This window comes from Mesoplodon mirus, assembly GCF_964341445.2.
Source record: "Mesoplodon mirus genome assembly, chromosome: 9".
Taxonomy (NCBI): domain Eukaryota; kingdom Metazoa; phylum Chordata; class Mammalia; order Artiodactyla; family Ziphiidae; genus Mesoplodon; species Mesoplodon mirus.
Genome location: NC_138985.1, coordinates 108567016 through 108594698, shown reverse-complemented (window position 1 = coordinate 108594698; position 27683 = coordinate 108567016). Strand labels below are relative to the sequence as shown.

At 45.8% G+C, this 27683-nt stretch overlaps 1 protein-coding gene across 1 annotated transcript; it reads right to left on the bottom strand.

Moving 5' to 3' along the window:
* Nucleotides 1-741: 741 nt before the first annotated feature.
* Nucleotides 742-27451, bottom strand: ZNF398 (zinc finger protein 398). Its single transcript, XM_082632693.1, has 6 exons — nt 27095-27451; nt 23531-23926; nt 17233-17359; nt 16569-16682; nt 8015-8128; nt 742-6610 (listed from the first exon to the last, which is right to left on the bottom strand). The coding sequence occupies exons 1-6, from the start codon at nt 27116-27118 to the stop codon at nt 5466-5468; spliced, it is 1920 nt and encodes a 639-aa protein (XP_082488819.1). The 5' UTR covers nt 27119-27451; the 3' UTR covers nt 742-5465.
* Between the last annotated feature and the right edge of the window lie 232 nt (nt 27452-27683).

Below are 27683 nucleotides of genomic sequence, written 5' to 3'. Positions count from 1 at the left end.
CATTATGATAATCCTTATTCTTATAAAAGCATTAGAAGTGCTATATACAAAATGTTTTACATTACACAAAATATACAGGAAAAAGTAACCACTGAATGACCCCAGCACCCTAGAACAACTATTATTTTGCTGTGTCTTCCTATGCTTAAAAGTGCAGTCAAACATACTGTGTATTAAAACGAAATTTTATAGTTTTGCTAGAATTTTGTCAGTTTGTGTGGTTTTGGAGTAATCATAATATGGTTAGAATGAGACTCTTTAATCCATAATAACGCATACCTCTCCAAGGTGTTGATTCTGCTGTGTCAAAGAAATCACTCACTCAATAGGGCAGAATCTGGGGAGAAACCAGACAAGGAGAACAGGACCAGGAAGTAAAATCTTAAATTCTATGATTTTAGAGTTGGAAGGGACCTTCTACTACCACCTTGTTCAATCTGCCCATTAGGATTAGGAAAATGAGGTCTACACAGTTTAAGCGGCTTGCTCTGTACCAAGCAGGTCAAGAACGTTAAGCTACAACCAGAATCGCTTGTCATCCCTACTCAGGTGGTCCTCCCACCACACGGTCATTCATCGAGCACCCGCGTCCCCGACAGCACGTGGCCCCAGTTCTCGGATGGCTTAATTTTTAGACCAGCTTCAAGATTTTACAGTAAATACTGGCTTTGCTAATAGCAGACACAAAGCCACGTAGCCCAATGAGATTTTACCAAACGTTTTATTTGAAATGTAACCTGGCAGTTTTAAGAGCGTTGCAGCGCAGTACTTTTGAGGCCTCTCTGATTTGACTGTACCTCTCTGCATTCTTCAGTGGGCAGTTGGTCTTAAGGGGTGGAATTATGTTTTGTTTTGAAGAGGCAATTTGACCAAGCTGACAGAAGTCACTGTGTATGTATGTATAAATAGAATTATGGCCAGAGTTACATATTTAAAAAGAAAGTGGAGCTGGGACAGAAAGGAGGAATAACACCCTAGAAAGTAACAAATTACTTCTTTTGCAAGACACAGAAAGAGCGCCTTCCAGGTCCTTTACGCGGGGGCCGTGAGCTCTGGTCTAGGATGTGCTGATGAAGTAGAAGCCTTTCAAGGAAGCCTGATACAGGTGAAACAGCCTTTCCTCTCCTCGCAGTACTAGAAATGCCCCCCTGTGCCACCGTTTGCCCATTCCCAAGTCAGTCTACCAGGCCCACAGATCCTGGGATCTGGGACCTTCCCTCCTGACTGCAGCTGACTGAACCAAGATGAGCCTGTAACCCAAGGGCAGCCAGTCCAAGGGTTGGATGGAGACTTCTGCAGCCTGGTATAGAAAGAGGAGCTGGGCCAGATTCCACATGTTAGAACGTGAACTAAGAAAAGTCAAGAGGATCAGAACCACCTGGTGTCATGGCACACACAAACTTTTGGGAGCCAGGAGATACAGAAAAGACAGAGTAAACGAACAGGCTAAATGGAAGCAAAAGATGGAAGGCAAAAGCTACGTCATCAAGCAATCATGTGCTTTTGCAGAGCGACCTCAGTTCTCTGCACTTTCCCCTCTCTGGTTGGGCCTGCACCTTTCCTGATGGCTGCCCCCTGACACCTCTGTGTGCCAGGCTCTGTGCTAAGCACTTTCACAGTTTCCCCCCAAACCCTGACACCTCCGAGACATAGCACCATTCTATTTTACAGATAAGGAAACTAGGCTCAGGATGGCTAAATAATATGTTATGTTACTTCTTATGATGTCAGGACTTGAACCTAGGTCTGAATCTAGTCCCTGCTTTAAGCCATTAAGCTGTACTAACCCACATAACATGTCCTTACAACGCCCAAGCACTCCCTACTCCCATCTCCCACCAGTTTGCCCTAACTTGAGGATCTTTTGCTTGTAAGAGCCTGACACTTCCCAAGTCAAAGAATGTCCTCTGTGTAAAACCCTGCGAGAAGACTGCTTCCTTTTTCGAGTGAAGGGAACAGGGTCAAAGGTGTCCACCGAGCACACAGAAAGAACATATCTCTGATGATAACAGAGTCCCTGGTCTGTGAGAACCTTTCGGGGAGACTTGCATTTCCTCATCGCTCCTCAGCAGCCCTCAGATAGCCGAGGAGGATGCTTTTTATCGTCTAAGACGCTACAATGTGGGATGTGGCTGTGGGACAGCATGCCCTGTCCCTCCTCCAGAGGAAATCTGAGCAGAAATTTGGGTTCTCCATCCCATTCGGAATGAACAGATAAAGGAAGTTGGGCCCTCTTTTATCAACAAGACCGTTGCCAACTGAGACAGTGAACGTTTATTACTCCCTAGTAAGCCATAAGGCCTGGTCCTGGTTGAGATAGGCATGGACACCCAAATATTTAAAAATGCTCCAAAAAGAAGCCCAGCAGAGTCCCCCAACAGAAAGTCCGCAGACTATTACTAATGATGAGGGAAGTTATGTAAAGCACTGCTGGGAAGTTATGTAAAGTAGCTAGAGCCCAGCCACAATGTTCCAGTAACAAATATCCAGCAGAAAAGATCAGGGTCTTCTTTCACTTTCTGGACAATCAGCTCCATTTATGTTCACATCTGTGGCTGAGCCAGAGGTTCATCTTACGGTGATAATGAAAAATCTAGTAAGCAAAGAGTGAATCTGGTTACAGTCAACAGCTGGATCCACTCCAAGGAGATGGTGCCTATTTATGGGATAGTACAGACTTCCCAGCCCAGCGGGCAGACTGATGAAGAGCACATTTCTAGGTTTTCCTCTTTCCCACTGTGTCTGGTCAGGAAGACCAATCCTCAGTTACTGTTAAGTGTATGGTTTGTCTCAGGAGCCCTTGATGGACCACGTTTCTCCACCCACTGGAACCTCTCTGTTGGACTTATCTTTTCCACTGGTCTATTTTACTTATCCACTTTTGAATCTTAAGCAAACAAACTCGAATTAAGAGCTGGCCTGGAGTTCTACCTGGTAGAGGACTGGTGGAGGGAAAGGGGACCAGAATGTACAATAGCTGAACCCCAAGTTTGTTCAAGGGCTGAGGACTGGGTAACATCTACTTCCATCTTTCTGGCATGATGCTGCCCATTCCCTTTCATTCAGCTTCACGGCTCTTGCCTCACTGGTATTTGAACTCTGTTCACTTCTTGCCAAAGTGTGGGCCCCCGCTGGCTACAGTTCCTTGCAGAAGGGACCGTGGGACCTATCTGCAGCATGTTAATCCACGGGTCTCTTTCATTAACAAGCTCTGTGTCCTCAGTAAACCTCTGAGTAAAAAGGAATTTCCATCTCATCCATCATCACACCTAGTGTAGGAGTGCCTTCTCCAGCAAACCCTGGCGAATGCTCAAATCCATCTGTTCAGAAAAGGGACCTCACCACATAAAGATCTGACTCTTCTTCCTTCTCATTAGGAAGATCAGGATGCAAACCAGAGTTGGATCTCACACTCAGGTTCCTAGTGGGTCACCGGTAAAGCTGGAACCCTGGTTTTGGGATCCCCAGATCCCCCCCCGCAATTTTCCATGGTATGGGTCCAGATTCTAGCTAGAAAACTCTTAATCCCATATGCCAGGGTTCTGTTTATCATCTCTCTCGGTTTGTCCCATACCCTTGCCTTTAGACTATAAGTTATGACAGTGGAATAGGTCTCGTACACATTTCTTAGGCCTCCCATGATGCTTGGTGTTGAGAATGTCACAGATGTTCTATAAATGTGATTATCCTAAAGAGCAGCATGTTCGGACAGAGCATTCCCAGGAGCAAAGCTAGCTGGGATGACACTTTTTTCCTAGTGTAGTTACACATAACTAGGCAGGGTGAGGTTTGGGCTGGGTGATAAGGGAAAAAATGGGTCCTTATCATTTCATCAAGAAAGTGTCTTGTCTAAATACTCTCAGACCCTGTCACAGCCATCTCAGGAAGATTCAGGGGAAACAGGAGAGTACAGGTACAAACAACTTTTCTGCCCAAGACTTAGGACTTCTGCATTCTCTGTCTTCTACCTCAGTCTCCAAGCAAGAGTAAAACAACAAATCAAACTGATTTCAGTCAAGTTTCAGCAAGAATGTCGCTGCTTTGATTTTGCTGTCTTATTTTGCTTTGCCTGGATAAAAGCCAGAGATAGAGATAGGATTTTGGCAGGAGAAGGAATGTACAAAAAAAGTTTTTTTTTTAATTCTAAAGGTTCACTTTTTCCTTTCACCAGCCTCATTTTGCAGATGAAAATCTGAGATCTGTAAAGGGAAAGTGGCCCAACTGCAAAGCCACTTGGGAATGGGACCAGGCTCAGATGCTTCCAGGTGACTGACTGACCCTGACAAAAGAACACACGGTAGCCAAGGTCCCCAGAAGCAAAGCCAGCAGGAAGAAGCTGTCTTCATCCACGCCTGGTGCTCAGCTCTCAGGGGCCTATGAAGTCCCTCCACCTGCCCATCGCCGGGTGTGGGGGGTGGTGAACAGACACCCTGCTGGCTCAACAAAGCGGCACTGTAACTATCATCTCACTACCGAGGAAGTGAAAGGTGACAGGCCATTGGCACTTTCCAAAACTCTGTAATGCTTCTGGAAAGTGCTGTGACCTTTTCTGCTGATGACTGTCAGAATATCAGACACCGGGAATGGAAAAGCCAGCTTACTTGCTTGGAAACAATAAGGAAGAATATGACCTAAGTGACTCTTAAGAAACATGGTTCAGGCACAAACTCTAGGCTCTTCTGTCACTTCTCGGGGATCTCTAGCTTTTAAAGCTGGGGCTGAGAATCCTGCTCCCAAATTTTTAACAAGGACCCCGGCAAAAGTTTCTAGCAGTTTAAATGGCAGTAAAAGCCTGAATGCTTCAAATTAAGCTAGTGAAAGAACTGTTCTCCTTAAGAAGGTTTTAAAGTCAGATTTTTTGCTCATCCAGTATTAAACAAAATATATTAGAAGAATTAATCTAGGAGACCTAGGAAGGCAGTCTTGAGTCATCATTTCGGGAGAGACAGTACCCAAGCATGTGAGTCAACTGGAGCCACTGTCTGGGAGGAACAGGGGTGGTGCCCAGGCTTGGGCACTTTCTTCCAGAACCATCCTACCATCAAGGAGGTGATGAAAGGCTCAGTTAAACATTCTCTGCCGCAGGATGGGCTTCAAGCCTTGGAGGCTCTTCCACGCACCTGACTCTACCTAGTGATGCATCACCAGAGGCCGAATTACCCTGTGATGGATCACCAGAGGCCGAATCTTGCTTTCCAACCTCTCTGCAACGTTCTTCTAACTTCTGCTTAGGTAATGTTTTTGAAAAGATGGGGAAGCTGGGCTCTCTTCCAGGTCTTCCTGGGTTTCACAATGTGCTGCTCTTGTGAAGTGTCGAAACTCAAGCACGGCTCTAGTCAAGTGCACAGGGCCCCAAATTCACTGACGTGCCAGGCAGGCATTACCACCGGGTTAGCGGGGTGCAGGGGCTTCTGGGCTTGCCTCTTGCCCCGCTGCCAGCACGGCTAACCCTGAAAGGAGATTTACTAAACCCCGCCTCCAGTCCCTTCCCCATACCACTGATTGGCCTCTAGACCTTCGGTGTTAACGCCCAGGCCAGCGGTTTCGAGCCCAGTTAGGAGGGGGCCCGGGGGGTCCGGCGGCTGTCCAGAGGGGTCACTGTGCCCACCACAGCCGCCACCGTGGCCCGAGCGCAGGTGGTCCTTGAGCGTCTGCTTGTAGCGGAAGCTCCTGCCGCACTCGGCGCAGGGGTAGGGCCGCTCGCCCGTGTGGATGCGCTGGTGCTTCATGAGGTGGTGCTTGCGGATGAAGCTCTTGCCGCAGTGCGCGCAGCTGAAGGGCCGCTCGCCCGTGTGCAGCCGCCGGTGGTTGAGCAGGTGCTCCTTGCGCATGAAGCTCTTGCTGCAGTCAGGGCAGGGGTACGGCCGCTCGCCCGTGTGGATCATCTGGTGGCGGATCAGGGCCGAGTGGCCGTTGAAGTCGATGCCACACTGAGGGCAGGAGAAGGGCCGCTCCTGCGCGTGGCCCCGCTGGTGGAGCAGCAGGCTGATCTTCAGGCTGAAGCTCCGGCCGCACTGCGCGCACCGGAAGGGCCGCTCGCTGGCGTGGGCTCGCCGGTGGCTGGCCAGGCGCGCCTGGTCGGCGAAGCGCTTGGGGCAGTCGGGGCAGGGGAAGGGGCGTTCGGTGCTGTTGTGGACCCGAAGGTGGTAGGTGAGTCTGGATGGGTGAGTGAAAGTCCTGGCGCAGTGCGGGCAGGTGGGTGGCGTCTCGCTGGCGGTAGGCTGGGGGCCGCGGTCGGCGTGCGGGGGAAAGTGCCTGGGGCACTGGGCACAGGGGGCCGGGCGCTCCCCCGCGGGGCCGCACTGGTGGGTCAGCAGCATGTCTTGGCTGAGGCTCTTGCCGCAGTGGTGGCACGAGAACACCTGCTCCCCGGCCGGAGGCGGGAGGGGGTAGCTGCCCAGCTGAGTGAAAGTCACTTGTCCCTCAGAGGCTTCGGCCAGGTCGGTAGCTGGACGTCCAAACGGCGCCATGGGCGCAGACTGCGGGCTTTTGAAGGCCACGTCCGGAAACGTATCCTTAGCTGGTGCTGGTGGAGAAGAGAAGGTGACGGGCACCTCGGGGCACAGGGAGGCTCTGGCGAGGCCTTCAGCTTTGATGACAAGCTCTTCGTCTGAAAGAAAGGACTCAGAGTCACACCTGTCAACAACAGGTGTCCCAGCAACTCTCCTGTGTCCCTGCCCAGCTCTGACAGGCTGCTCTGAGCTCCTCATTGGCCCAGATAAGGAAGTCAGTGGAGGGCTGAGATAATAACCAGGGCGTCTGTAGTCCCTGAGGCCAATTGTCGGAGAATTTACTACTGAACCTCTTCAGCGCTCCCCGTTTGGACGGGAAGAACCCTGGCATCAATCTTCCCAGCATTACTTTCGTTAGGATTCACCTCTGCTCACAAGCTCTGAAATGTTCTCTGTTGCCTATTGTGATTAGGCCTGAAACCATGTATTTATCTAACCTTGTTCCTTTGTATTCTGCCAGGTAAGTCCTTCACTATAGTTAGCTGTCTCCTTACTTTCCTGGAAAGTAAAGAACACGTTTCTGCTCATACGTCTTTGATCATTCCACCCTCCCTTTTGTAGAATGCATCTCCTCTCTTCCCATCTTCCCAGATTATATCCAACCACACAGTACCAATTTTCTAAGGCCAATTCTAGCTTCACATCCTGGCTTGCGGGGATCTCAGTTCCCCGACCAGGGGTGGAACCCAAGCCCCCTGCAGTGCAAGCGCAGAGTCCTAACCACTGGACCGCCACGGAAGTCCCTTCGCATCCTTCTTTAGGCCTTATCTAAATACCTAAACTAAAACTGATGTGATGTTCTCCGAACTTGTTATTTCTTGTATATAAGTCATCCGTCCCACTCACCCTTGACATTTAATAACAGGCATGCCTAGTACTGATATGTGTGTCCCCAATATAAACTTCTTGAAGAGCAGAAACTGTCTTTTTTTTTCTTCCCCCAGGGTCTAAGCACAGAGCATAGAAGTTAAACAGGTCGCATTAAGTTGCATAAACGATCATGTCTCTTCTGACCTTGAGATTCTCTTCTGGTTCAGATGGCAAAATAGAGATGGTGCTAAATGTCTTAGAAGACGCGTGTTTCTTCTCATGTCACTGTTCTTCCTGAGGGAGACCCCTTCATTAACATTCCCATTTGCGCCTCTCCCAAGACACTGCCGTCTCCACTGCTTGTCCCTCCCGCCCCCTAGCTTTGTTCTGGCCTTCCTGCATATGCTCTTCAAATGTCCTGTCCTTCCCCATCCTCATACTTCTGGTGCATCTGTATGCACTTGTTTTTCTTCCTCGGACAATTCTAATTTGTCTTTACACTTAAGAGTATGTTTTCTCACTTAAAATCTATCTTGGTTTCATTTCCGTTTCATTTCTAACTTACTTGAACATGCCTTTTCCCCCCTTTTCCTCATTCCTCACCCACTTCCTTGCATCCACAACCCCACTTCCTCTGCCGTTTCTTCTCAGTGGTCCTGGCATAAGCTGGGTCTGGGCGGCTCAGTACTCACCGGCATAGGTGCTTTTGCACATGTCACTCTCCTTGGGTTCTTGTGGGGCGCCGACCTGGGTCTCTTCCTCTTGTTTAATCCAAGACAGAATATCCGATGTTGAAATGCCAGGCTCTGTTTGTGGGGGAAGAGAATGGCCTTCAGGGCTTGACTCAGAAAGTGGAAATAATCATGTTGGTTTGCTGAATATTACATTTTGCCCAAATATTTATCTCTAATCAACTATAACAACAAAATGAAACTAGCCTTAAAAAAAATGCATATAACATTTAGAGAACCAGTTCAAAATGAAACCAAATTTATGAATCTTTACATGATAGACTCACCTTGATTCACTATTTTCGGTGAGCCCATTTCAAAACAAATCAAAATTTTTATATTAGAGATGACACTCTGAAATAATCTAGATTCAATTGTACCTTTCATTTCATTAGCACACTTACTTTCAAAGTATTTTCACCTTTTCTCTCACAGCTTTCTTATGAAATAATGAAGCAGGGAATATTTTCTCCATGTAAGCAGGGGGGGGCCCTCAGAGGTTAAGTAAATTGCCAGTAAGGAAGTATTTACAGTGAAAAGCTATATTATCAAAGATTTGCTTTAAAATACGCCAAAAAAAAAAAAAAAAAAAGATGAACCGAAAACTGTAAAAAAACGTTAATTTGAAAACAAATACAGGGACTTCCCTGGTGGCGCCACAAGTGCTGAGCCTGCGCTCTAGAGCCCACGAGCCACAACTACTGAAGCCCACGTGCCACAACTACTGAAGCCCATGCACCTACAGCCCGTGCTCCACAACAAGAGAAGCCATCATGATGAGAAGCCTGTGCGCCGCAACAAAGAGTAGCCCCCGCTTGACGCAACTAGAGAAAGCCCGTGCACAGCAACGAAGACCCAACATAGCCAAAAATAAATAAATAAAATTGATCCTTAAAAAAAAAAAATTTCCAGAATTACAAAGTTAGGTTTAAGCACAGATCTGACTGCTCAGAAACATTTTTCAGGTTGCCAATTCTGGGTTCTTTCCAAGAGATCATATTACTTCTGCTTATTAATGATACAGGTTATTGTTTCCTGAACACTGGGAGTGGGGAGAATAGTATTTGCAAGTCCCTCAGGCCTTGGGGATTCTTTTGGAAAGAAAAAAAGAACAGCCTCTAAAGGCTTTGCACATAACATGCCTCATTTGGTCAGTACAGAAACAGCTGTGCTTGCTATTCCAGCCGAGGTCTATATAGCCTTTTTTGGCCTAAAAGGACAAGCTGGCATGCTGACAGGGTCCAGAGAGTAAATTCAAGCTCTCTATATTATTTATGAAAAAAGCCTTATACGAAGGTTATGGTTTTATTCCTAGCAAATGAACAGAACTCAGTGTTTTGTTTTTTGGTTTTTTTTAGAACTCAGTGTTTTGCTCAATGCCTTTCAAATCAGTTAGAGACCACTGAAATCTAAAGTCGTACCCAAAGGAGAAATAAGAGGTTGGACAAGACTAAGGCCCAAAAGACTGTCAGGTTATGTAGACAGACGGAAAAATACAGGTTTTTGCACACGTGGCAGTTGTCCTTCCAACTTCCTACTTTGAGCTACAAGGCTGAAGTGTATTAACCATAATCCAACCTTATCTTTTTTCTCCAAGATTTTATAAACACACACATATATAAACAGGCAGTGAGAGACTGAGTGTAAGGAAGTGGATCTTTTAACAGACATCCAAAGGATGAACTGTCTACTCATCAAAAATATGAGACTTTTAAAATGCTTAATTGCTTCATTCGTCAATTTTCTGAATAATGAGTTAGTGCTCTAGAACCTCCAAATGTGACTCAAGTAGTTTTGACTCTTTCTTTAGTTTATCACTATGAACTCATAGAATGCTATACACTGGATGAGTTTCAATCCATTGCAGTCATTATTTTTTTAACCATTTTTTAAATTGAAGTATAATTAATTTACAATGTTGTGTTCGTTTCAGGTGTACAGCAAAGTGATTCAGTTATACACATATATGTATATATTTTCAGATTGTTTTCCATTATAGTTATTACTGAATATAGTTCCCTGTGCTATACAGTAGGTCCTTGTTGTTTATCTATTTTATATATAGTAGTGTGTATATGTTAATCCCAAACTCCTAATTTATCTCCTCCTCCTCCTCTCCCCCCGCTATCCCCTTTGGTAACCTTAAGTTTGTCCGTGAGTCTATTTCCGTTTTGTAAATAAGTTCAAGTCATTATTCTTTTTAACGCTCAAATTGTCCCTTTTTTGGCCAGCGGGAGCCCCTTCAGATCATTTTTGCATCTTTTCACGTCATCAAACATCTAGTTTCCTTTATTTCTGGTATGACAAACTAGACCAGATTCATCTTGTACACTTCCTGCTCCAAGCACACAATCAATAATCTCTCTGAGAAACGGAATTTAGAGACAACAATCTGGATGATAAGGATGCTAACTGCTAGTAGGTTGTCACTGCTTCTAGTGACAAATGGACAAAGCTATAAAATACATACCTTTCAGAAAAAGGAAAGTGTCATGAGTTTATATTAATATTTATGATTCATATTTAAGATTACAGGGTTTTAATTAAATCCTTTGATTTTATGCTTGTGTCTTTTCCCTCTTATCCTGAGAATCTTGGTTCCTAATGACACCATAATCTTTGCTTTATCTGAATGTACATTTCAAAATAATACCAATATTATTAACAAAAATATGGACTCAATTTAAGATTTTTTTGTAGTATACAGTTTAGTTATTTCAGTGTGTGCTTGATTTTTATTTTATTTTTTTATGTAAAATATTTACAAAGCTCCAAAATCAAAACTATAAAATAAGGTACATTCAGAGAGGTCTAGCTTCCATCTCTAATCTCTCCCTCCCTGTGTAGGCAGCCATTCTCATTGGTTTTTGTTTCAATCTTCCATTGTTTCTTGGAAAAATATAAGCAAACATGTATACATCTTTGTATTTTCCCTCTTCATGAGGTATATGACACAAACTGTTCTGTACCTTCATGTTTTACTTAACAATATATTCTGGACATCTGTCTGTAGCAGTATACAGAGATCTTTCTCATTCCTTTTTGTAGCTGTACCGTTGTTTATTCAAGAGTCTCCTACTGATAGGCATTTGGATTCTTTCCAATCTTTTGTTACAATATTAGTCAGCAGCCAACCATAAAAGCTATGGAGGACTAAAAGAACAAGCCAGTTCTCCAGAAATGCGGGTGGCTATTGTTATTACAGCCACTGGCTCAGTATGTCTTCACTGAACTTGGGGAACCCCAGGAAGGTAACCCTTCTTTTTGAATAATGATGCTAAAGTTCCTCTGGTCATTTAACTTACCAGATCAGTAAAACTAAGTAAATATTTATTTTATCAAAGAACTGGGTCTTAGCACTGTTGTAACTGAACGCGTGTAATATGGCTGTGTCGACTACACTTGGTGGGAGTGGTGGGAGTGCGTAACTGAGGGCCTTTGGGAAGTGAAGTAAAAGGAGCAGGAGCACTGGAATACTAAGGGGCCTCATGCAGTCACCTGCCTGGTGACGGTAGGGCAGCTACTGGCCCAGTCACCACAATAGCACTCAGAGGACACCTGCACAGGCCTGAGGAATCCCAACAGTGGATACTTAAAGAGACACAAAGGAAAGTAAAATCATTGGTTCCTGCAAGCAGCAGGCTTTGGAGAAAGCCAGAGAAGAGAGAGAAGCTGAAAATAGTGATCAGGTAAGAGGAAGTCGATAAATGCTGAGGTTTTAGGTTTGAGGGGTAGTTCAAATAGAAAGGCTGATCCCAAGAAAATATAAAATTTTAATATCTACACTGGTTGAATGTTATTTTAGCTATGAGGAAATCTTATTGTATGTGTGTGTGCATATGTTTTAAACAGGTAAGGCCCCAGGCTGTCTGAAAAGGAGCTGGAACCTTGAGGTTCTGGGATGTATACAAAGGTATTATGAACTAAATGAGTTAAAACAAGTGCTGAGGGACTTCCCTGGTGGCACAGTGGCTAAGAATCCACCTGCAGGGCTTCCCTGGTGGTGCAGTGGTTGAGAGTCTGCCTGCCGATGCAGGGGACACGGGTTCGTTCCCCGGTCCAGGAGGATCCCACATGCCGCGGAGCGGCTAGGCCTGTGAGCCATGGCCGCTGAGCCTGCGCGTCCGGAGCCTGTGCTCTGCAACGGGAGAGGCCACAACAGTGAGAGGCCCGCATACCGCAAAAAAAAAAAAAAAAAAAAGAATCCGCCCACCAATGCAGGGAACGTGGGTTCGAGCCCTGGTCCAGGAAGATCCCACATGCCGTGGAGCAACTAAGCCTGTGCGCCACAACTACTGAGCCTGTGCTCTACAGCCCGTGAGCCACAACTACTGAGCCCGCGAGCCACAACTACTGAGCCCGAGAGCCACAACTACTGAAGCCTGCGTGCCTAGAGCCCGTGCTCCGCAACAAGAGAAGCCACCACAATGAGAAGCCTGCGCACCGCAATGAACAGTAGCCCCCACTCACTGCAACTAGAGAAAAGCCCATGCACAGCAACTAAGACTCAATGCAGCCAATAAACAAATAAATAAAATTAAAAGAAGAAAAAAAAACTGGTGCTGAGATTTGTAGCAACATGTATGCAACCAGAGATTATCATGCTAAGTGAAATAAGTCAGAAAGAGAAAGACAAATACCATATGATATCACTTATATGTGGTATCTAAAATATGGCACAAATGGACCTATCTAGAAAACAGAAACAGACTCAGACATAGAGAGCAGACTTGTGGTTGCCAAGGGGGAGGGGGGAGGGGAGGGGAGGGGGGATGGGGATATCTGGACATAAGATATCTGGACATAAAAAGGATGGGGTGCCACATGGCACTATTGCTATCCCCAAATCTAGTCTACCTATGCATATTTTTATTTAATTACAATGCATAGTTCTTCCTAAAGCTCTAAAATGGAATACAATAATAAATTATGGGTGTTATTTTATAAGAAATATGGATAAATCCAAACATAATTTTAGAAAATTGTTTCTAAAAGTACATCAAAATTTTAATGTAAACACACTGGTCTAATAAAAATTACAGGGCTTCCCTGGTGGCGCAGTGGTTGAGAGTCCGCCTGCCAGTGTAGGGAACACGGGTTCGTGCCCCGGTCCAGGAAGATCCCACATGCCGTGGAGCGGCTGGGCCCGTGAGCCATGGCCGCTGAGCCTGCGCGTCCGGAGCCTGTGCTCCGCAACGGGAGAGGCCACAGCAGTGAGAGGCCCGCGTACCGAAAAAAAAATAAATAAATAAAAATAAAAATAAAAATTACAAGGTGTATTAAAATTAAACAAAAATTAAAATTAAACAAAAACAAGGTGTATTAAAATTAAAATTACAAGGTGTATTAAAATTAAACAAAATTAAACAAAAATTACAAGGTGTATTAAAATTAAACAAAATTAAACAAACCCTGGCGGTCCAGTGGTTAGGACTCCAAGCTTCCACTTCTGGGGGCCCAGGATCGATCCCTGGTCAGGGAACTAAGATCCTGCATGCCCCGCAGCACGGCCAAAAAAAAAAAAAAAAAAAAAAAAATTAAGCAAACACGATGATGTTAAAGAAGAGAGAAGCTGCCTGCTCAAAAATGAAAAGTTTTGATTCTGTCTTTTTATAATAACAAGATGTTAAAAATGATATAAATGGTTAAAGTGAAGAATAATCTACGAAAAAAATACTTTATTAGTTCTGTCACTAAAGTGGCCCAGCATTAGTATCTACCTGGCATCCGTGTGGACAGTCTGTTATGCACCTTGATGACCAGACAGTTAATACTATTCTCCACTGAAAGGAACCAGGACATTTTTAATGTGTTAGGAGAAGGAAAATCTAAAATAGGCTGCTGTTAACACAGCAGTCCTGAGACTGCCTATCCTTAGAAGGCCTGCTTGCAAGGTCGGCGCTTGGCTGGCAAATAGCTCCCTATGCTGATATCAAACTTTCCTATATGTTGAGTGCCTAAGCTGTTTGTACAAACAGTGTGGTTTATGTTGAACATCCACTTTCCTTCTGGGAGTCTGGAATCTTGGTACATGCCAGACAGAGGGTGCCTACGTGACCAGCCTTGGGTGCTGAGTCCCCAGAGAGCTCCTCTGGGAGACAACACACTGCACGTGTTGTCACAACTCATCGCTGGAGGAATTAAGTGTGTCCTATGAGACTCTAAGGAAAGGGGACTCTGGAAGCTGGCCCCTGGTTCCCTCCAGGCTTTGCCCTGAGTGCCTTTAACCTTTGCTGATTTTGCTTTGTGTCCTTTTACTGTAATAAATCTCAGCGCTGAGCGTGACTATATGCCGGGTCCTGTGTGTCCTCCCAGCAAATTACTGGGCCTAGGAGAAGTCTTGGAAATCCCAACACAGCCTGCAACATATTTTTTTAAGAAAACGAGTACTGAGGCAGTACTAGAAGGACACAGGAGACACAGGAGATAGTTTAAAAGTCCTCTCACTTGTTGACAATTTGAGCAACCAAAACAAAACACCTGAATTAAATGAATAAAAAGGCATTAAAATATAATTAAACCTAAAAGGGGGAAAATAGTAAGGGTTCTAAAGGTTAGAAACATATGAATTTTTTAAAGGCTATATATTGATCAGTCCAAATTATATGACTTCTATCCTCAAGTTCTGGTAAATATTTAGGTTGGTAATCACCAATGTAAGCTAAAACTCTAAAGAATAAAACCAGAGTACTAAATAAATGCAATGCTTACACTGTTAATTCTAAATAAAAATGTATTAAAGTATAAAGGGTGACTACCCACAAATAAGAGGGTTTTTTTTACGATTTTTTTTTGATGTGGACCACTTTTAAAGTCTTTATTGAAATTGTTACAATATTGCTTCTGTTTTATGTTTTGGTTTTTTGGCCCCGAGGCATGTGGGATCTCAGCTCCTCAACCAGGGATCGAACCCACACCCCTGCACTGGAAGTCAAAGTCTCAACCACTGGACCACCAAGGATGTCCCCCACAAATAGAGTCTTAAAAACCAAGGTAAAAATAAATTGACAAGATGGAAGCTAAATCAAACTTTCATATATAATCTCAAAACCAAATTATTTATACCTTTTCCATTCATCCCCAAACAATAAAATGATACATTCGTTTTTTCTCACTGAGGACTATGTCATGTAACTAACAAAGGTGACCAAGGAGCCATTTCCAATAATGAATTTTTCTGCAATCAAATAACCCATCTTTACTTGTGATATGATTTTAGACTCATTATTTATATCCATGATATAGAGATTAATAAAATTCAACCTGTTACACTGCCTAAATACAATCACCTACACATTCTTAAAAATAGTGGGTAGCAGATATATACATTCCTCAAAATTCAGAGAATGGGACTTTCCTGGTGGCACAGTGGTTAAAAATCTGACTGCCAATGCAGGGGACACGGGTTCGAGCCCTGGTCCGGGAAGATCCCACATGCCGCGAAGCAACTAAGCCCGTGTGCCACAACTACTGAGCCTGCGCTCTAGAGCCCGTGTGCCACAACAAGATAAGCCACTGCAATGAGAAGCCCGCGCACCACGATGTAGAGTAGCCCCCACTCGCCGCAACTAGAGAAAGCCCGCGCGCAGCAACGAAGACCCAACGCAGCCATAAATAAATAAATAAAATTAAAAAGAAAAATTTACATCAAAAGAAAAAATATAAACAAATATTGAACTCTAGGTAAATGATATTCATGCTGAACTAGCTAGGGGGAAATGTATTGATATCTGTACTGATTTTGAAATACATGAAAAATAAGATGTATTGATGCCGGGATAGAGGGATGCAGGGATGGAGATATATGTAACAGGGAAGTACAGTAAAGTGTTAGTGATAGAATCTAGGTGATAGGTATCTAGGTGTTCATTGTAAAATTATTTCAACTTTTCTGATTGTTTGAAAATTTTCATAATAAAATGTTAGAAAAAATAACAGTGTATGGGGTGGGGGTGGGTTGTCGGAGAAGTTCATCTAATAGACATGTCTGGAGGATGAATCTTCTGTGAACTTTCTATCTATCAAAGAACAAAAATTGCATGAGATTTTTCTGGTAACAGAGGTGGGACTTGAGAGAAATAATACAACTGGACTTTGACTAGCAGTCTTCCCCGCACAATATCAAGGAGCTGCCAACCAAAAAAACTAGGGAGAGTTAACTAATGATAGCTGGCTGCCAAATTGGGCAAAATCCACCTTGCCCAGGTGGATGCCATCAGGGTCTGCCAGTTAAGTGCGTCCCCGAGGGACCAGGCAGACTCCCAGCCCCTTAGCACTTCTGAACAGCTGGGCACACATTCCCTCAATAGCCCTCAGGTGTGTGGTACTGATGAGCGAATGCCTTGGACAAGGTTATCTCTAAGCTCTATTTAAATGCCTGATGACCCATTCGCAGTCTACTTGCTTTAGGACTGAGAGGCTCTAGAAGCCCCAAGCCCTGCTTACCTTAGTTCTGAGCCATCATCTCTGACCAGGAAAGGGAGACAGGGAGTGGATACTCTCTTCTCTCACTCACCTTCACTGGGATCTGTGGGAATCTCACTTTCCTCTGGCCCTGCCTGGTCCTCTGTATTATGGTCCCCTTCTGGCTGAATCTGAGATAAGACATCAGGTTGATTCATGGCATAATCTAGGAGAGGAAAACGGGAAAGAGGGTATGACAAAGTGATAAATGAGGATGACAACTAATGGCCATAAAAGCTGAACTGAAGGCTGTGAGGTCCACAGGCCCAGGGAATTTCTTTTAGAGTCTAGATCACCTCCCCCCATCCGTTCACCTCCAACTATGGACGCTATCTATTAGGAAACAGGTAAGGGGAGAGGTGAGGTGTGGGAAAGGCACAGGTGCTACTTGGGCACCGCCTGCTACTTCCATGGAGTAGGAGTGAGTGTGCCTCAAGGAGGAGAGGCAAGGCCCTTTCAAAGTGAAGGATACCATGGAAACCACTGCAGCTGGCACACCCATAACCCGTAACCTTGAACTTCATTCTCTGTCCCATGATTTGGCAGAAGGAGAGATCATGATTTCCTATTTAGCAAGGGTGAACGGGAAATCTTTCGCTCGGAACCAGAAGTGCGTGAGGACAGAGTGAAAATGAGGACACGGGAGGAAAAGGGACCATTCTGAGACTTCCTGGAGCTGCTATCACCTCATTCAAAAGGTGCCAACTTAGCCTCACCCATGGAAATGAGAGACTCGTAGTTGCCCTTCATGATATTCTTGTAAAGCTCCTTTTGCCATTCTTCTAATTTTTCCCACTCTGGAGTGGAAAAGTAGATGGAGATGTCATCAAATGTCACAGGCACCTGAAATTACAACACTGGGGTTAGTTTCTCTCACTGCAATTTAACCATTCAATAAATCTCTATGAAATGCCTACGAGTTACAGAAAACCTATGTGAGATGCTGAAAGGATACAGGCAATATTTAAGACGCACATCTAACCTCCAAGAGTTGACGGTGTTTTCACTGTGATAAACTTTAGGGCTATGAGTTCTAGGAGAGTGTAAACAGTCACTCATAGAGGTAGGTACAAATGCAAAGCAGGATTTAATTCACAGAACTCTACATATGGTGAATATCCATCAAGTACAAGGCTTATCCTAAGCACCAAGATTATAAATATGTCATTTCTGCCTAAAAGGAACATATGACTATACTCAAATTAATGACATGGACAAGAAATTTTGGAAACAGAGCTATAATGGGGTTGGGATGAGTCTAGAAAAGATGGGACTTTGCCCAGTCCTAAAAGACAGGTAGGTTATAAACAGGCCTAATGTGAATGGGAAAAACATTTAAGCATGGAACATTGGACAGTGCATTCAGAGAACAATTATAGATTCTGCCTAGTCGGAGTCAAGGTTTCATGAAGGAAATGGTCATATACAGAACAGAATCCTCCCACCTTCCAGCACAATTCTGTCTAAAGCTAGGAGCTTAGCCACAGGCAAATGGATATGTTTCTCTGGAAAGAAATACAAGAGTTGCCTGGGGAATTAAGGCACCAAGTGTGGGCACTATCCCCTAGTGTGAAGCTCTTCTCCTTCTGCCATCGTCATAATGGCTAGCTCTTCCTTTTCCTGCCTGACAGCTTTCAACAGTTTTATTCTTAAATATGAGCTTATTTCTAAGTATCAGTGACCATTTAGAGAAATCCTGCCACATGATCAAGAAAGACTAAAATAAAAGGAGGGAAAAAAGTAACTGGAAAAAATAGAAATACCTAGGCAACAGAATTTTTTAAAAACCTTAATTAGTAATCCCATAAAGAGTCAAGAGATATTAAACCCATAAAATAAAAACAGGATGCTACGGGACAAGAAATATCTGAGAGGAAGAAAGACTCCGCGTAACTAATATATATACATACACGTTTTTCCCCCAATTAAAAAATTCAATTAAAAGATACTCATCTTCATAAACTTAACATATCCTTTAAAATACAAAGGTCTATACAATTCTATGAGGCAATTAATTTCTCTCTTATTGCTTCATTTGTGTCATCTTTTTTTCCCCAACCATAAATTTTGTTCCTTAGGAGCTAGAACCATAAATTACTCATTTTACATCCTGCTCAGCATCTAAAACCAACTGAGGCAAATGTAGATGCTCAATAGTTAATTTTTTATCTAATCTCACTACACAAAAGATTTGTGATAGCTTACAACAGAAACACATGTGATAAAATAATGACAAAAATAAAGGATTGAGATGGGCTTCTGGTTCAAGATTGTGAACTAAACACACATGTACTTCCCTTTCCACCCAGAGTTCCATTGAAATGACAGTAAATAAGAGCAGGAGGGACTAAATACCAGTACCAAGAAGGAGAAGGAGAGGCCGTCACTAGATCAGAATTTCTGATGAGTTTCTCACTGAGACCTAGAGGATGCACCTGTGCTGGGGTCTAAGGTATGAGGAAGCTGCATCTCTGACAACACACAGGAAAGGACTGCAGTAAGGAATCCAGAGAATTCCAAGCTCAAAGCTGGCAGAGATGCTGAGTAGGGGTTACTGGTTATAAACTGCAGTCTGGAGGTCTACCTCTGGAATAGCGGGGCCCCCTGCCTTGTCCTCATCAGCCCTGGTAAAGCAGCATTTACCCCAAAGCTGAAACCCAGACCTCAACTCTAAAGAAATTAAAAAACCCGCCTGGAGGGCTTCCGTGGTGGCACAGTGGTTAGGAATCCACCTGCCAATGCAGGGGACACGGGTTCCAGCCCTGGTCCGGGAAGATCTCACATGCCGCGGAGCAACTAAGCCCATGCGCCACAACTACTGAGCCTGTGCTCTAGAGCCCGTGAGCCACAACTACTGAGCCCGAGAGCCACAACTACTGAAGCCCACGTGCCTAGAGCCCGTGCTCCGCAACAAGAGAAGCCACCACGATGAGAAGCCTGCGCACCGCAACAAAGAGTAGCCCCCACTCGCCACAACTAGAGAAAGCCCGTGCGCAGCAAAGAAGACCCAACGCAGCCATTAAATATTTTAAGAAACCAAAAAAACCTGCCTGGAGACAGCACCTGGTCCCAATGCGGTGCTGACAACTTAGAGTACCACCTTACTCCTGGCCTCTGGGTGGCCCCCGCACTGCCTGTTTGCTCCTTGCACAGCACCTTAAAGTGAAGCCCACCTATATCGGGCACCTATGGAGAGAGCCTCTCCTGCAAAGGAAAGATCCTTTGGTTAAACAGACTTACGTGGTGGCAGAGAAAACACGCCAGCTTCCTCAGATTAACCTCTTAATTAACCTACAAACAACCGAGGATTACCCGATATTGAAAACGTCAAACTAACAGCATCAAGATGAACACACACTACAAACAATCCTAGAGAATTTAAAAAAAAAAAAGCTCTAATACATATTCTCAGAGACATTCAAGTAGATACTGCATCCATTTAAAAAAAATTCAGGCTGCTTTAAAAAAGGAGAAAATAAATATTCTGGAAAATTAGATATATACTTGTTAAAATAAAAGAAAGACTGGAAGGAAACGTCACAGAACTCTAGTTTAAAAGGTGAAAAATATGAAGGAAAAGTTAAAGACACAAAGACAATAATCCATCATCTGTCCAACAGTAATTCCAGAAAGAGAACAGAAAAAAATGTGGAAGGGGGAAATGAAAAATTATAAAAATAGAATCACAGAAGAAAATTTTCCAGAGTGGAAAACATATCAGTCTTCTGACTGAAAGGTCACACTGAGTGCCCAACAAAAATTTTAAAAGACCTACACCCAGACACATCCTCAACAAATTTTAGAAAAACCAAGTACAAATAGAAGATAAAATCTTCCAGAGAGGAAAAAAAAAACAAAGAGATTTCTTACAAACGAATGAGAATTGATTTGTTATTAAACTTTTCATCGATGGCATTTGATGTTATGAGACAAAGGACCAACGTCTTTAAAATTGTGAGAGAAATGGAATGTTATTCAGCCTTCAAAAGGAAATTCTGACACCTGCTCCAACATGGATGAACCTGGGAGAGGTCATGCTCAGTGAAATAAGCCAGTCATATGGGGACAGATGTCGTACTGCATGACCCTACCTGGATGAGGACCTAGAGCAGACAGATTCACAGAGACAGAAAGCAGAAGCGGGGCTGCCAGGGCCTGGGGGAGGGGGGAATGGGGGGGGTTCTATAGATGCAGCATGAAAGTTTTGCAAAATGAAGAGGTTCTGAAGATGGTTGGTGGTGACAGCTGCGTAACAATGTGAATGTCCTTAAGGTCACTGAACTGTACACTTAAAATGGTTAAAACGGTAAATATGTTTTCTTTTTTCCCCTCTCCCACAAAATGGTAAATTTTATGTCATATGTATTTTACCACAATTTAAAAAATTAAAATTAAGAAAAAATGCTGAGGGAAAATTATTTTGAGTTTGGCATTCAAAAGTAAGGGCAGGATAAGAGCATTTTCAACAAATCAAGGACACAAAATTTCTTTGTGGCCCATGTTTCAATCTAGTAAATCTTCGATATATTTCAATTTCATGAAGAAATCTTTGAGAGAAATCACATTATTTTATATATGACTTTGGAGTTTAAGATGGACAGTTTAAATGTTATCCATTCATCCAGGTAAGACAGTAAGTAACTTTATGGCAAATACTAAGTTTAAATTACCCCAAAACACTTCTGGAGGTGCTCCAGATAACACAAACAAAACACACCGTGGGGAAGGTTCTCTCTAAGATGCTGACTCTGACCCCTCCGCCTCCTGCTCACCTCTGTTCCCCTCCCCCGCCAGCCTTAAAGGAGCCTCCATCGCCTCTCTTCCCGTTTGCTCTTCAGCCTGCTCCACCCAGTCTTCTATCCCCGCCACTGCACCAAAACAACTCTTGCAAGGCCCCCAGCGAGGCTGTGCTGCCAAGTTGCATTCACCATCCTCATCCTTCTAGCCCACTCAGTAACACATTAACCCACACGACCACTGTCCCTTGACCCTGTGACCCACACACTCACTGGCCACCACTCCCACTCATGGCGCTCGGTCCTTGGACTCTTTCTGCTGCTTCTCCACATTCTCTCCCGAAGTAATCACCTCCGGCCTCATGACTTAACAATACAACCTGTACGTCAGTGATTTCCAAATATTTTTCACCTTTGAGCTTCGAAGATCACTTAACATCTCTCCTGAACGTATCCCAGCCGTCTCAAGCCAATGCTGCCAAAGGAGAACTAATTCCTTCCCACCCTGAAGCATCCCCACCTCTGTAAATGCCAACACCATCCATCCAGCCCTTCAAGCCAAAAGCCTAAGAGCCCGTGGTTAAGAGCATACGCTCTGAAGCCAACTGGGTCACAGTACAACTCCATTATTTATACTTACTGACTGCATGAGCTTGGGCAAGCTAGGAGTCTCATTAAAGTAACTAGCACTTACACCAGTAAGTGCTCAGTGAATTATCACAGTTAATTTACAGCTCTTGTTCCTAATTCCTCATTCCCTAATTCCCATGAGTAAGGCCTACCGTCAATTTCACCATCAAAACAGCCTGAATCTGTCCACTGTCTCCATCTCCACTGCTGCCATCCTCACTCAAGCCACTCTCGGCCCTCCTACTATTACAGCTGCCTTATTGTTTTCTCCCTGCTTCGGTTCTTACCCCCAGGACCCATTTGGCCCAGAGCGGCCAAAGAGATTCTTTCAAAATACAGACCAGATATAACTCCTCCGCTAAAAAATCCCCCAATCTTCCCATTACACCCAAGATAAAGTCCACATTCCTTACCTCGGTCTCCAGTGCCCTATGTCAGTGGTTCACAACCGCAGTTGCATATTAGAATTATCTATGGAGTTTAAGATTAATGATTAGGCCCCATCCTGAACCTGTTAAGTCAGAACCTCTAGATGTGATGCCCATCAAAATTTTAAAAGCCCCCCAGGTGATTCCTGTACAGCTAGGGCTGAAAAACACTGCCCTAAATGAGCTGCCCCCTGCTTCTCTAGCCGTGCTCCACTTATTCACTGCACACCAGCCAACTGGTCTTTTTCCTTTCCCTCAGTGTTTCAAGTTTGTTCGTGCCTTTGGGACATTGCACCAGGTATTCTTTACACCTGGAAAGCTCCTCCTCAGATCTTCTCCCAGTAGGTTCCTTCCTGTCATTTAGTCTCAGCCTAAAAATTAGCTACTTTATGAGACCTTCTGTGACGTCCAATCTAAAAAATACATCACCAGATAGCACTTTTATTTTTATCAAAGTGCTTAAATGGATTTATTTTGTTTGTTTATATTGTCTTTCCCCCTAAAATTTAAGCTCCAGGGTAGCTTACAAGAATTGTTCACTGCTGTGCCTTCAGGAAGTAGATATCAAGCAAATACTAAGTGTTCAAGAAGTATTTGTTGAATGAATGAATAAATAAACGGGCATGTTTGGAAACTAGCTGCCTCAAGGCTGTCTTCCATAGCTCAAGAATGATGTTTATTTCCTGTTGTTTTAGGGACTATTCCCTTCAGAAAGGCCGGGCCCTAGCACTGTGGCACACTCTGTAAAGGAGGCTGAAGGACAGGACCCATGTGGATCCTAGACCCACAGACAGCCCCAAACCTTATATTAACTACTTAACTCCACATCCCTTCCTCTGGCCTCCCCTAACTTTTTTTTTTTACCAGAATTGCCAACAAATTCAAATTGACTGATTTAAATAATATTTACTTTTGTTTCCAACCAAGACTGTAGCAGACAGGTTAATAAAGAAAAAAGTGACTTGGGGGTAATGGGCAGGAGAAAGCAAAAGAGAAAAAAACCCAACTGCCGGATGGCCAACTTTGGATTGGGAAGAGTTTTCCAATCTGAAGTTTGACACTTCACGTGATCACTAAATTGAACATGGAATGCTTCCAAAATAGATAAAACACAAAACAACTTCTTGGTTCCTTCAGCCAAACTGCTTGACCAAGACGACCCCTTGCTAATAGTCGAAGGTCTAGTGGTAGCGCTCTGCTCGCAGAAGTGGACGTATTACCTTTGGGATATCTCCTTTAATACCGGGGGGCAGCCGCAGGATCCAGAAGTTCCTGTTCCTCAGCAGATTCTCCAAGTTCTCCAGCCGCCTCTGCAGCAGCCCGTACTCCTGCAGCAGGGTCCCCAGCACCGCCCACTTGCCCTCCAGCTGGTTCCCGAGGTCAGCCACTGTCTTTTCACAGCTGGCCAGCTTCTTCTCGGCTGTCCCTGTCCGTCCTTCCAGGTGCAGGAGTCGCCGGCTGTGGACCTCCACCTTTCTCTCGATAGCCTGCACGGCCGCCACCACTGTCCACAAGGAGATGGCCGCAGTCTGCAGGTGTGCTTCATTTGCTGCTGGGGGTGTGGGAAGAGGAAGTGCCTGCAGGGGTGTAAGGCATTCGGAGTCCCATTCAGAAGTCTGTGTGCAGCGGAGAGAGGAGACGAGACATTGAGGGTTAGAAGGAGCCCTAATCTGAACTAAAATGAGCTAAGCGCTGCTTAAGTGGCCAGCGGAGATGAATCTAAATATAGTATTAGTGGTGCCTGCATAAGCCTCATCTTTATGGAGCTCATTGACATCAAAAGCCAAGAGAATGGCTTTGGTGGTTGAGGGATGGAGTAGGTAAGACAGTGAACAGGTGAAACTGGATCAAGAAGCAGCCTGGCACAGAGCCAGTCACCCAGAGGCCAGGCTGCTGCTGCATCCTCTGTCTCTGGAAAAGCTCTAAGTGCATCAGGATCTTTCCGGGTTTCAGTGAGCTCAGTGCCCTTCTGATAAACCCCTTATTTATTGACTTAGGCTCTGGCCCCATCCATCACCCTGCTGACAAGCCACAACCATATCATTCAGTAGTAGTTGAATAAGCTGAGAATGTTGAGTGTGGAGAAAGCTTGACAGCTATTTTCAAATATGTGAGGGTCATAAAACAGAAGGCAGGACAGACTTGTTTACTCCTACACTGTGTTACTCCAGAGGGCAGAACTAGAACCAACATGCAATTTTCAGGAACGTGAACTCTGGCCGATATAAGTAAGTTCTGAACTAGATCTTTCCAAGAACATAACAGGCTGCCCCGCTCACTGAACCTACCTTGGAACAAAGAGTGTATAGGAAATGAAACTCCTACAACAAACGGGAGGTGGGACGAGGATGACCTCCGCAAAGCCTTCTGACTCTACGAGTTTGATGACCGGCTCTTTGGCCGCAACCTCCGGTCTCTGCGGCTCTCCCACTACCTTTTCCTCCTTTCACCCGCTCTGCAATCCCACTGAACCCTTGACCGTTCCATTTGCTCCTGGTTTACCGGCCTGCTCCGGGCTTTGCTTTCTTCCTGGCTGATCATTTCAGCTCACGTCAACCCCTTCACTCGTCTGCCTTTCTGTCCCACCTGCTCGGCTAACCTCCAGCTTTGAATCAGTTCAATTGTTCTCATTCTCTGTTCCTGGAAGCAGGCTGGTAAGCCCTACGAAAGGAAGTCACACAACCAGGTACACTGGTGTCACCACACACCCATGGTCTCTAAGCTCAGCAGGGACTCAGCACTGCCCTGTGCCCCATGCTCCTCTTCCCATTCCACAGAGTGGCCACTCCAAGCCCCCGGCCCTCTCCAGCTTTTAGTACAGCGCTTCTCAAACTGATGAGCATAAGCATCATCTGGAGGTCCTGCTAAAATGCAAGACTGATTCAGTGGGTCTGGGAGGAAAACTGGGAGTTTGCGTTGAAAACAAGGTGATGTTGCTGTTGCTGCTTCAGGGAGCGCAGGCTGAGCAGGAAGACTCCTGTCCGCTGTGGGCCCCTCACGCTCAGGAGATGACGCGGCCTCCTACTTTGAGAAGAGGGTTAGAATTATTAGTCTTCAACTCTCTTAACGTTCTCCTCTTTCTCTTCTTTGTCTTCACCCTCCTTCCCACTTCAAACTCATCAGTAGCTCAGTCCATGCTTCCTTCTGTTCTTCCCTCAGGAAAAAGGTTCATCCTATTTAAAACTAATCTCTCCACTTTATGCTCGGAATGCCACCTCCTTCCACATTTTTACGTACACGAATCTTTTCTCGTTTATGGTCGATGTTTCAATCTCTCCTGGGTCTTCTCCATGGGACAGACCTGCACTGTTCAATATGGTAGCCACATGTGGCTACTGAACACTTGAGATGCATTTATTTCCATTGAGATGTGCCGTGAGTAAAAAATACACACCAGGTTTTGAAGACTGAGTATGGGGAGAATATGTAAAACTTCATTGATAATTTCTTAATACTAATTACACACTGAAATATTTTGTAAGCCTTGGGTTAAACAGAACATATCATTAGAGTTCATTTCATTTATTTCTCTTTACCTCTAAAATGTGATTACTGGGAATTCCCTAGCATCCAGTGGTTAGGCCTCCGCACTTTCACTGCCGAGGGTTCAGCAGGCCACTGGGCATGCATGCATGAATAAATAAATAAATAAATAAATAAATAAAATAAAATAAAATAAAATATGACTGCTGGAAAATTTAAGGTTATATATGTGGCTTCTATTATGTTTCTATTGGACAGGGCTGGCATATAGACACATGATCATCTCTACCATACTGAAAAACAAGATCCAAAAGGGAAAAATAGGTCTGAGGGCACAGATGACATTCCCTCTGCTCGATCCCCCACCCCCACTGCTGCTGCTCCCTTTTTCCTCCACTTCCTCTCACTTTCGGGTCACTACTCTGTAGGCCAGTCTGGCTCCTGATCCACTACAATGACTCTCTTTGGGGTGAGCAGAGGCTTCTTAGCTGGCAAATCCAAGGCATCGTTTCCGGTCCTGTTACTTGGCTAGCCCCTGCTGGTTCTGCATGGCTCTTGTGTGCAGCGACTGTCTTGGTCAGCTCTGCAGGCTTGGCAACTGACGGAGCGGGCTTGGCACGCGGCAGGCCTGCAGTAAACATCCGCGTAATGAATAAAACACGCAGAAGGTAATCCCGCCCTCCGAATCTGCACCGGTTGTTCACTCTGCAAGCCCGACGGAGGGCCTCCTGCGTGTCCGGCATCGTCACGGGCTGGGCACTGGGGATCCCTGTCCTCCGGCGGTCCTTCAACACACCTAAGTGTTGCCGTCACCACGGCATCCGTGGCTGCGCGAGGCTCACGGAGGCGGCAGCGAGGGTGACTGTGCGGTCGGCTCCCAGGGCTGGAGAATGGCTGATGAAAACCCCAAACCAAGCCAACCCCACTGCCCCGCGTCCGGCAGGCAGGAGCGGGGCTGGCACCAGGCGAGGATCGCTTCACTCATTCCTCTTCCATTGGTGTAAGAGGCTCTCTCCGCTGGAAACCTCCAAACGGGATGGGCGAGCCGGGGCCTCACACCCAGGCGCAGGGACCCAACAATGGGGGAGGGCGAGCTGTCCCAGACCCGCGCTCGGCGTCGGGGTCCCCCCTCCAGGCCGCTCCCCTGCCGGCGGGACCCCGGGGGGTGTTTGTGATCGGCCGTCCGGGCTGCGCCCCGCTCCGGGGCCCCGAGCCTGACAGGCCGGGCTCCCCACCCTCCTCCCTTCCCTCGGGTCCGACCGCAGAGTCCGAGGCGCCCCGACCCTCCTGGGCTCACTTACCGGAGCCGGGGCTGCCTCGGCCATGGTCCTGCGCTGTCCGGCCCGGGCCAGAGTCACCGCCGCTGCCGCCGCCTCCGCGCTGCCCCACGCAGGCCGACCCCCGGCCTCTCCGTAGGCGGCGCCCGCCCGGCCCTGCCTTCCCGACCCGGCTCTCGCGCTGCCGTCGGGCCTGGCTGCTCGGGGCGCGGGGACGCGGCAGAGGCGCGGGGCGGCTGGCCGGTGGAGATCGGGTGGCGGGCAGGCTCAGCCGCGCTCAGCCCGCAGCGGCCCCTCAGCTGGCGCTTTGTGGGCACCGAGCGCACCCCGGGGACCGCTCGGGCCTAGACGCGCCGCCCGCCCGCCGCGGCAGCGCGCCCCCTGCCGACCCCGGCGGCCACTTGCGCCCCACCGGCTGGCTGGGCTTCGCTCGGCTCCGCTCACGAACGGTTTGCTCTACGGAACTAAGTGGGTCTTGTTTTCTCACAAACCCCGAGAGTGCTCAACAGATTGGTGCTTAGGGCCCAGCCACAAACCAGGGCTCATTCTGGGAAGTGTTTTTCTTTCTGGAGGCCCAATCAGCAGGCCCCGTCTAAAGGGAGGCGCCAGGGGG

Bases quoted from the DNA above. Each gene is read 5' to 3' on its own strand.
- ZNF398 (XM_082632693.1), bottom strand. From the start codon at position 27,118: ATGGCCGAGGCAGCCCCGGCTCCG. The intron at 23,927-27,094 runs GTAAGTGAGCCC...CGCTGCACACAG, and splicing joins CCGAGGCAGCCCCGGCTCCG to ACTTCTGAATGGGACTCCGA. The intron at 8,129-16,568 runs GTGAGTGAGAGA...CCCCACAAACAG, and splicing joins TCCCACAGATCCCAGTGAAG to AGCCTGGCATTTCAACATCG.